Source organism: Penaeus monodon, chromosome 7 (assembly GCF_015228065.2).
Source record: "Penaeus monodon isolate SGIC_2016 chromosome 7, NSTDA_Pmon_1, whole genome shotgun sequence".
Lineage (NCBI taxonomy): Eukaryota > Metazoa > Arthropoda > Malacostraca > Decapoda > Penaeidae > Penaeus > Penaeus monodon.
Genome location: NC_051392.1, coordinates 21,176,140 through 21,188,639, shown reverse-complemented (window position 1 = coordinate 21,188,639; position 12,500 = coordinate 21,176,140). Strand labels below are relative to the sequence as shown.

The window sequence follows — 12,500 nt, the reverse complement described above, 5'->3', positions numbered from 1 at the left end:
CTTATTTTTATTGCTGTTATTATTGTCATTGCTAATGTTGTTACTGTTATTATAGGGTTGAAGATGATGATGATAATGATAATGATAATGGTGATGATCACCACCATCATAACCACCACCATCATAACCACCACCATCATAACCACCACAACCACCACAATTACTGTTATCATGACTATTATTGTTGTTTGTATTTGTAATATTATTTTTTAATTATTATTAGTATAATAGTAGCATAGTAGCAATACATTATTTTTATTTTTATTATAGTTATAATAATAATAATAATAATAATAATAATAATTATTATTATTATTGTTATGATTATTATTATTATAATTATATTATTATCATTATCATTATTATTATTATTATTATTATTATTATTATTATTATTATTATTATTATTATTATTATTATTATTATTGTAATTATTATTATTGTTATTATCGTTATTGTCATTGTCATTGTCATTGTCATCATCATCATCATCACCATGTTATTGACACTGTTATCATCATCATTATTATTATTATTGCTAGAATCATTAACATTGTCATTATTGATATTGATATTGCTATTGCTAATGCTATTCCTGTTGTTATTGTTGCTGTTTTTATTATTGCTGTTATTATTACTATTATTATAGTTATTATTAGTAGTAGTATTATAGTTATTATTATTGTTATTATTATTGTTATTGTTATTGTTATTATTATTATTTTATTATTATTACTATTATTATTTTATTATTATTATTATTGTTGTTATTGTTTTTCATCATCATCATTTCATTAAAAAAAATTGTTATCTTCATCAATATCTTCATTTTCTCTACCTTTTTGGGAAGTAGCTTTGGTTATTTGATTATGACGAGACCCCTTTCCAAAAAAATGAAAGAAAGGATGAAGCCCCTCGAGTTTATTTTAAAGTCTCCTCTATCTCTTCTATCTCTCTCTCTTCTCTGTTATGTACATCACATGACATAATACTATGTTTTTTATCTTTACCATTTCATTATCATTTCCATCATTACCCTTGTTATCGTTATCATTGTTTTTTTAATTAGCAAGTTTATAATTTTTAAATAAAAAAGGTACCTAAAAAAGCTAAAAAATTTTTTTAACAACAAAGAAAAAATAATGATAAAATACAAGGACTTTTATATATCTAACCCCTTTTTTAAAAAGGTTTTGCATAAAGGGTCTCTTGAAATCTCAATAAAAACACTTTTTGGGGGATCGGCTCTGAATAAGCAGCAAATACCAATAAAAATATGAAAAAATTTCTTCTAAACAGCTGTCAACATGAGAAAAGTGAGGTAAGTGCAGATTATTTGTTTTTTAGATATACAGGGGGTGTAGCTAAGAGTAACAAATTTTTTGCCCCCCCCCAAGAACTTTTATTTTAAATTTGGGCTTGGGGAAATCGCAAAAAGGAGATTAAGAGGTCTGTAGATTTTTTGTCGTAAGCTCCCATTGGTAAGCTTTTTTATGATATGCTTTTATTAAATCACATTTTCAATTTGTCGCTGAAGTAATGCCATTTGTGTGTGGTTTGATCTTTTAATACGACATTAACGAATTCTTTCGTTTGGAAATCAAGTTATCCTTTTAAAACCCATTTACACGCTATTTTTGTCCATTACTTGCTATTTTATCTTTAAGATAGCTTTTCTGAATTCCTTGTACGTTTGGGGCACATTGGGGGATCGGGCCTTAAATCCATCCTTTTTGGGGAGAAGTGAATGCATTTTTCAGACCCCCCATGGAGATCCTCTGATTTTCTCGTGAAGGTCTCATAAATGGGGTACCAGGGTGTCTGGAAAGGGTTTGGTTTTGGGGGATAAGTATTTTTTTCCCTTTATGCCCCTTTCTTTTTCAAAATTTGACTTTTTATTGTTATTGGTTTTCATTATTGTCACTTATTTTTATTGCTGTTATTATTGTCATGACTAATGTTTACTGTTATTATAGGGTTAAGATGATGATGATAATGATAATGATAATGGTATGATCACCACCATCATAATCACCACCATCATAATCACCACCATCATAACCACCCCATCTAACCACCACAACCACCACAATTACTGTTATCATGACTATTATTGTTGTTTGTATTTGTAATATTATTTTTTAATTATTATTAGTATAATAGTAGCATAGTAGCAATACATTATTTTTATTTTTATTATAGTTATAATAATAATAATAATAATAATAATAATAATTATTATTATTATTGTTATGATTATTATTATTATAATTATATTATTATCATTATCATTATTATTATTATTATTATTATTATTATTATTATTATTATTATTATTATTATTATTATTATTATTATTGTAATTATTATTATTGTTATTATCGTTATTGTCATTGTCATTGTCATTGTCATCATCATCATCATCACCATGTTATTGACACTGTTATCATCATCATTATTATTATTATTGCTAGAATCATTAACATTGTCATTATTGATATTGATATTGCTATTGCTAATGCTATTCCTGTTGTTATTGTTGCTGTTTTTATTATTGCTGTTATTATTACTATTATTATAGTTAGTAGTAGTAGTAGTAGTATTAGTATTATTTGTTATTGTTATTTTATTATTATTATTATTATTGTTATTATTACTATTATTATTATATTATTGTTGTTGTTGTTGTTAATAAAAATTTGATAATAATAATAATATTATATTATTATTAATATTATTTTTAAATTATTATTTTTTATTATTATTATTATTTTTAAATTGTTTATTATTATTATTATTATTATTATTATTTATTATATATTTTTGTTATTTATGTTATTATTATCATTTTTAAATTTGTGTAATCTTTTTTTCAGTGAACTATTGTTTTTGCTTTACTCTCTTTTCCTCTATCTCTATCTTTTCTTTTCTCTTTCCCCTTCCTCTTTTTCCCTTGATCTTTTTTCCATTGTATTTTCTTTTTCTCATCCTTTTTTCTTTCTCTTCTCTCTTCTTCTTCTTTCCCCTTTCTCTCTTGTAATTAAACTTTTGTGATGGACTGTTCAGATTTCAGGCATGAAGGAAACACCATTATGCCAACCATGTGAACTACCGAGCCAACCTTTAGGGCATTTAAAGGAAAAGGTTGTTACACATGTTGTTGTGTCGACTGCATGTGGTTCACTGCAAGGAACATATTAAGCCGGGGACTTTGTAACTTTGACAATTCATTGATAGGTATATTTTTGTGTTACAATTTTGGAGTGAGTCAGTTGGGGTTCTTTTTTAGAGAAGGAAGTTAAATTTAATTTGAAATAAAGTTTAGTTTTTTTTGATTAGGGCTTTCTTAGATGTTTAAATTTAGTTTTTCCAAAGTGGTTTTAAGGGAAGAAGAAAGCAAAGGTAAGGGTTTATATTTTTGAGAGATATTTTCAGAGGTGGAAAATAATTCCATTTCCAACTTTTACTGACTCTAGTTTTAATGTCTTTATTTTCGAATACAAGCGTCATCAGACTTCTATGATGTGCTGAAAACACCCTCCAGGAATTCTTCACTCCCCATGGACACCCCCTTTTGCGGAGAAAACTCGCAAGCTACTCCTTGAATCATGCAGGATTTAGGATATACTGCAATCCTACAGGTGATTATATTAAATTTACACACAAATACATATATATAAAATACTTATATAATATATATATATATATATATATATATATATATATATATATATTATATACTATATATATATATATATAAAATACATACATAATCAACTACATACATACATACCTACATACATACATACTACATACAACATACAACATAAATACATACATACAAATAATATATATAATATATATAATATATAAAATGTATGTATGTATAATATATAGAAAAATTTTTATTAATAATATATAATATATATATATGAATATATATTATATATAAAAAAATATATATATATATTATATAATTATATTATATATATAATATTATTATATGTATATAATATATATTATTTTATATAATATTATATATTATATAATATATTATTTTTATATTAATATGAATTATATATATTTATACATAATAATATTATACATACATACATATATATATAATATATAATATATAAAATATTGTATTGTATGTATGTATGTATGTATGATGTTTATGTATGTATGTATGTAGTATGTATTTTATGTATGTATGTATGTATGTTGTATGTATATATACTATATATATATATATATATATATATATTATATATATATATATATATATATATATATATATATATAGTTATAGTATATGTATGTGTGTGTAAATGTAATATAATCACCTGTAGGATGTGCAGTATATCCTAAATCCTGGCATGATTCAAGGAGTAGCTTGCGAGTGTCTCCGCAAAAGGGGGTGTCCATGGGCAGGTGAAGAATTCCTGGAGGTGGTTATCAGCACCATCATAGAAAGTCTGATGACGTTTTGGTAGTTCTGAAAATATGACATGTAAACTAGAGTCAAGTAAAAGTTGGAAATGGAATTATTTTCCACCTCTGATATATCTCTCAAAAATATAACACCCTTACCTTTGCTTTCTTCTTCCCCTTAATACCACTTGGAAAAACTAAATTTCAAACATCTAAGAAAGCCCTAAATCAAATAAACTAAACTTTATTTCAAATTATTTAAACTTCCCTTCCCCTAAAAAAGGAAAACCCCGACTGATCACTAACCAAATTGTAGAAAAACAAAAATATACCTATCAAAGAATTGGTCAATGATTACAAGTCCCCAGGCTTAATATGTTCTTGCAGTGAAACCACATGCAGTCGACACAAACAACATGTGTACAACCCTTTTCCTTTAGTGCCCCTAGGGTTTGGGTCGGTAGTTCACATTTGGGTTGGCATAATGGTGTGTTTCCTTCCATGCCTGAAATCATGAACAGTCCATCAACAAAGTTTAATTACAAGAGAGAAGGTGAAAGAAAGAAAGAGAGAAAGAGAAAGAACAAAGGATGAGAAAAAGAAAATACATGGAAAAAAGATCAAGAAAAAGAGGAAGGGAAAGAGAAAAGAAAGAGATAGAGATAGAGGGAGAGAGAGTAAAGCAAGCAATAGTTTCACTGAAACTGATTACACAATAATAATGATAATAATAAAATAAATAACAATAATATATAATATAATAATAATAATAATAAAAATAATAATAACAATAATAATAATAATAATAATAATAATAATAAAATAACAATAACAACAATAATAACTATAATACTACTACTAAATAATAACTATAATAATAGTAATAATAACGGCAATAATAAAAACAGCAACAATAACAACAGAATAGCATTAGCAATAGCAATATCAATATCAATAATGACAATGTTAATGATTCTAGCAATAATAATAATAATGATGATGATAACAAATGTCAATAACATGGTTTATTTATGATGATGATGACAATGACAATGACAATGACAATAACGATAAAAACAATAATAATAATTACAATAATAATAATTTAAAAATAATAATAATAATAATACTGATAATAATAATAATAATAATAATAATACTAGTGAGATCGGTAATGCTAGTAATGAGAATATAATTATAATAATATAATCATAACAATAATAATAATAATTATTATTATTATTATTATTATTATTATTTTAACTATAATAAAATAAAAAATAATGTATTGCTACTATGCTACTATTATACTAATAATAATTAAAAAATAATATTACAAATACAAACAACAATAATAGTCATGATAACAGTAATTGTGGTGGTTTGTGGTGGTTATGATGGTGGTGGTTTATGATGGTGGGGGGGTTTATGATGGTGGTGATTATGATGGTGGTGATCATCACCATTATCATTATCATTATCATCATCATCTTCAACCCTATAATAACAGTAACAACATTAGCAATGACAATAATAACAGCATAAAAATAAGTGACAATAACTGAACCAATAACAATAAAAAGTAAAATTTTTAAAATATAAAAATAACCCACGGACATAAAGGCAATAAAATACTTATCCTCCCAAACCACCTTGCCAGCAGCACACATGGTACCCCATTTATGAGACCTTCACGCAGAACATCAAAAAGGATCTCCATAGGGAGTCTGAACAGTGCATTCACTAGTCTCCTCAAACAGGGATGGATTTTAAGGCTGATCCACCAATGATCCCCAATCTGTACAAGGATTCAGACAGCTCATCTTAAAGATAATATAGCAAGTAATGGACAAAAATAGCGTGTAAATGGATTCATAACAGGATAACTTGATTACCAAAAACGGAAAGAATTCGTTAATGTCGTATATAAACGATCAAACACACACCACAAATGGCTTACTTCAGGAAAATTGAACATGTGATTTAATAAATGGCATATCATAAAAATGCTTACCTGAATGGTAGTTTTACGACAAAAAGTTCTACAGACCTCTTACTCTCCTATTTGCATTTCTCCTCAGGCCTAAATTGAACTACAAAGTTCTTTTTCGGGTAAAAATTCGGTTACTCTTAGCTACCCCCCAACTGTATATCTAAAGACAACATATAATCTGACACTTACCTTCACTTTACTCATGTTGACAGCTGTTTAGAAGAATTTTTACAATATTATTATTGGTATTAGGCTGTTATCTCAGAGCCGATCAGCCAACAATGTGTTTTGATTGAGATTTTCAAGAGACCCTTGATGCAATACCCTTAAAAGGGATTAGATATATAAAAGTCCTTGTATTTTTTCATTATTTTTGCTTTGTTTTGTTTAATATTTTTTAGCTTTTTTTAGGTACCTTTCTTATATCTAAATATTATAATCTTGCTAATAAAATACAATGATAACGATAACAAAGGGTAAAGATGGAAATGATAATGATAATGGTAAAGATAATAACATAGTATTATAGTCATAGTGATAGTAGCATAGACGAGAGAAGGGGAGAAGAATAGAAGAAGAGATAGAAGAGAGACTTAACAATAAACTCGAGGTGCTTCATCCTTTTTTTCATTTTCATATGGAAGGTATCTCGTCATAATCAAATAACAATGCTACTTCCAATAAGGTAGATGAAAATGAAGATATGATGAAGATAACAATTATGAAAAATGAAAATGATGATGATGATAATATCAATTAATAAAAATGATAATGATGATGATGATGATGATGATGTGATGATGATGATGATAAATGTGATGTGATGATGATGATTATTATTATTACAATAATAATAATAAAAATGATAATAACATACCATAATAAAAATAAAAATAATCGTTATTGATGATGATGTTGATGATTATGCTAACAATAAATCATTGATAATGGTAATGATAATAATAATGATATAAATAATGATATCAATAATGAAAATAATAATAATAATAATAATTACATTAACAATATCAATAGTGATCATACTGATAAAAAGTATAATGATGATAATAATGATAATAATGATAATGATGATAATGATGATAATAATGTTAATGATGATAATGATATATAATAATGATCATTTTGATAAAAATAATAACAATAATAATAATAAAATAATAATGAAATAACAATAATAACAATAATAATAATAATAAAAAATAATAATAATAATAATAATAATAATAATGATAATGATAATAATAATGATGATAATAGTTAATAATGACAATAGTAACAATAATAATAATAATAATAAAAACAATGATAATAATAATAAAAATAATATAAAAATTTATAATAAATAATAATAAATGAAATAATTTTTATTATTATTATTATTTAATATTATTATTATTATATATATTAAAAATATTAAAATAATGATAATAAAAAAATATATTATTATTATTATTATTATTATTATTATTATTATTATTATTATTATTATTATCATTATTATTGATAACAACAATAACAACAACAACAATAATAATAGAAATTAATCATAAATAATAATAATAACAATAACAATAATAATAATAATAATAATAATAATAATGATAATAATAATATCAATATAATTTAACTATGAAATGATAATAATAATAATAAAAACATTAATAATAATAAAAAAAAATAATAATAAATAAATAATAGTAATAATGACAAGAACAATAATAATATCAATAATAATATTAATAATAATAAAAATAATAATAATAATGATAATAATAATAATAATAATAATAATAATAATAAAATTAATTATAATAATAATAATAATAATAATAATAATAATAATAATAATGAATGATGATGATGATGATGATGATGATGATAATAATAATAATAATAATAATAATAATAATAATAATAATAATAAATAATAAAATGATAATAATAACAGATATAATAATAATAATAATAATAATGAAATAATAATAATAATAATAATGATGATGATGATCATGATAACAAAATAACTATAATAATAATAATATAAAAATAATTATTATTATTTTTATTGATAATAATTATAATAACAATGACAGTAATAATGATAGTATCAATAAGAAAAAATAATAATTATAATAATAATAGTATAAATGATTATGATGATGATAATATAATAATAAATAAATAACAATAATAAAAAAAATCATAATGATAATAATGACAATAATAATAAAAAATATGAGGAAAATTTAATAATAATAATAATAATAATAATAATAATAATAATAATAATAAAGTAATAATAATAATAATAATAACGATTATGATGATGATGAGGGTGATGATGATGTAATAATAATGATAACCATTATTATTTTTACTAAAATAATAACAATGATAATGCTTAAAAAGGATCGGGACAGCATCACTAAGAAAAATGTCAACTAAGAAGTAATAATGATGAAAAAGCGATAACAAAAACTGACATTATAACAAAAGTGATATGATAATGAAGATGGAATTAGTGATAATGATAGTAATAAAGATAATATCATGAAGTGGTGGGGATCCTGGTGATAATGATATACAGTTTTAATGACAACCGGGAAATGAACTACTGCAATAATTGGGAACAAGGATGATAATGATATAAAAAAAAAAGGGGAAGGGTGGGAAAATGGGTTGAAAAAAACGAGGGTTAATGAGACGATGACGCCATGGTCGAGAATTAGAAATTAAAGAGAGAGAAAAAAAAAGACAAGGGAAAAAATAGGAGGAGAAATTCATGCCCATAAATAGGGAATATTAGGATACGTGAAATTTAAAACGTCGAAAAATTCCCGGGCATTCGGAGTATCAGATACTGAATTTGATTATTTTTATTGAGAATTACATTATAATGGTAACTCAGTGTGGGATTTCTCATATTTATATTTGTTTTGTATGATTCATCCCCGGATATTTTCAGAGTATATGGTAAAACATGTGTGAAATAAATGTAATTTTCGTTTATTACGGAAATTCTGGGTTTTACTTTAGTTTATTGTGTGAATAATAATCTAACAAATGATGTCAGGCAAGAAAGAAATTTGCAATATTCATATTTTTTGTTGAGCTTTATTGTTTGAAAGCATTTCAAGAGACTTTATTGATTCCGAATTATCCCGAGGAAACACACCCTCGACAAAAGTACGATAAAAGATGATATAAAAGTGTGCTTAGATAGATACCCCAAAATTTTGTAAAAAAAGATAAATTTTATTGAAATATAAATTCCACAAAACCATTAAGAATGTCAAATTACAAGGATATAAACTAAATTAAAATCAATCACAAGATTTCCCCCCGATTAAACCCCAAAAAAAAAACAACAACGAAGAAAAAAAAAAAAAACTTAAGAATATATAAAAAATTATATAACAAAGACACATAACTCACGACAAAAAAGAACAGCATAATAAATCAGAATAAGAGAAATCCCGCAGCGAGTCGCCAGAGTATTGGAACACGTAAACATCATGGCCGGGGAGGAAGACAAACCTCTGGACGATTCCAAGAGTTATATGGCATTCCCGAGGCCCAGTTTTTTGTAAGTTCGAATTGCGGCATGGAAATGTCACGATGCGGGTGGGTATATGGAAAAGGGGGTGTCTAAGGGGGTGTAATCTCGGGAAAACAGACGGTATAGCGTATCTGTCATGAGTCATGCGGGTTGGCATGTTTTTTTTTTTATCATTTTTATTTATTTGCTGTGATCTGCTTTATAAGTTGAATTTGTTGTTTTTTTTTTGTTCTTCATCTTAATCCTATTGATCGATTTTTGGGGGGGATTAGAGTGTCATTCTTACAAGGTAGGATGTAGACGTGCATTTACATTGTTTCTCCCGAAGACTATTAATAGACTCGGGGCCTTTTCTCATTAATTCCCGTCTGTATGAAAGCACTTCTCGAGACACGCGGCGGTTATATTAATGCTAGTCTATACCGTGTTTTAGATTTCAATTTTAACTGGGTTGTTTTTTCCAGAGGAATTTGGAATCGGGAAAGTTGTCTCTTGGCATGGCACCTGTTCCCATGCACTAATTACCTCGTTAGTTTGGTAATGTTCAAAATTTTCTCACAGCCATCCGACCTTGTAAATATTATATTTTGTTCTGAGTTATTTTAGGCGTGTTATAGAGTGTTAAAGCTGTCCATCACAAATAATGGTAACGTTCATAGTAGTTTCACATGACTGATCGCGATGATAGTGGTTTTTATGGATTCCCCTCACCTCTGCTACCCATGTGCGTAGGACATTTACCACAGAACCCCCCTCCCCTCCCCCAACTCCCACATTCCTGGCCTAATAGGGAGGGAGGGGGCATGAAAGTCCCAGGGGAAAATTTCAGGTAAAATAATATACAAATAATACATCACCAGATTAAGACTATATGCGGAATAAAGTCACCTCTAGGGGGTTGGCACCCCCTCGGAATGGAAAACAAAGAATCCTGCACATATGGAACGTGGGAAAGAACATACGACTGACATGTGGGAGTGCCTGATACTGAGTCTGTCCTGTGCTCTATCCTACTTACATACATGGTAAACTTTTTGTTGTCAGGTGCAGCACCCCCCCATGGGAGAGTATATATAGATAAATATAATCAAATGCAGGAGGCTCTGCTCTCTGCATTCCTCTGTATATTATTCATATTTCACCCTGCAATTTCCCTGGTACCATTTGTACCCTCCTTTGCTATTGGGGCCAAGGTTGTGGGTATTGGGCGGATTTCTAAGGCATATATATATATTTGGGTATTATGGAGTAAGAGGAATCTATCGATACCAATATTGTCATGATCGGTCATGCAAATGTATTATGAATATTTACCCAAATAACTTTTAGGAAAGAAGGAAAGGGTGCTGGTAAATGTTCAGCTTAATCTTTACATTATGGATGCACTAAGCTATTCTTCTAGAGGGCTAAACATTGCAGATGCTGTACAAGAAGTAATCTGTAGACACGAACGGTAATACTTACAAATAAAGAAAAAAGATCTCAAAGTGTTGCTTGCAGCCTAAGTCTACTCATTACTCCCAAGTTTCAGCTCTATCTTGCTGTGCACACCAAGGTGAAGACAGTGTTTCCCGGGGGTGTTGGGGGGGCAGTTCAACCCTCCCCTCAGGCAATGCCTGAAGGGCACACCCAGTCATGACACATAGACAGACCCGTTTGAAGAGAGAAATATTTTACTTGGTTCATAACTTGTCTTCTAGAAGTTGAAGCTAATTGAAAAAGTTTTTGCCTTGCAGAAGTAAATTGGATGTGAAGGAAAAAGTGATAGCCCTTTTAAATATGGGATTATTATTCAGTTTGATTATTTTTTTCTAATTAGTTAAAGTTTTAGCTGATATTAACCTTTTATTGGAACTTAATGGGACAAAACTTTAATTTTGCTATCTACTTTCAGGAAGATGTTGATGCCTTCATGAACAAAGAAGAACAATGCCAATGATGCACAGAGTGTTATCATGCGGCTGGATGAACAACTGAACAAAATAAGTTTATGGAAGCGCATTTGCAAGCGAGGCGCAAGAAGTGAGTGTGTAGGAATTATTTTTCTGTTTTCATGTTTTAGAAAGTAGAGATTTGCTATCTTTATATATGCGTATTTTTATATTTAAAATATTGAATATTTAGAGGTAAATTTGTTTTGTACTGATTAAGGAAAAAGAGTTGAAGTAAGTGATGAATTTTAAACCTTTGGATCCGTTCATTTGGTTCATTGCCCCCATGTGGCCCAAAATAGGGTATTAGGCTTACTTGAGCGGCCAGTCTGATGGGTGCTTGTAGGCTGGGTGCTCATGAGTATTGGTTTGCCCGTGACAAAACTATGTCTCCTCTTGGCAATGTTATTTTCTGCTTAAGTGTTTTTAGCTCTCTTACCATTTCCAGTGTCTATTTTGTCATTTGATTTGCTTTACCCAGGTGGTATATGTTTTCTTGCACGACTCCATTTTCTCTAAGTAGTCCATAACTTCGTGCATAATAAAAAAAAATAAAGTTTTA

The 12,500-nt window shown here is 27.1% G+C and overlaps 1 protein-coding gene across 1 annotated transcript in view; it reads right to left on the bottom strand.

Annotated features, from left to right (window-relative positions):
• The window catches only part of LOC119575121 (S-methyl-5'-thioadenosine phosphorylase-like), a 58,050-nt gene extending 53,564 nt beyond the window's left edge, over window positions 1-4,486 (bottom strand). The window contains exon 1 of the mRNA XM_037922550.1: window positions 4,347-4,486. Coding sequence (XP_037778478.1) covers window positions 4,347-4,428 — 82 coding nt within the window. The 5' untranslated portion in view covers window positions 4,429-4,486. The remainder of the gene's footprint in view (window positions 1-4,346) is intronic.
• Window positions 4,487-12,500: the final 8,014 nt, after the last annotated feature.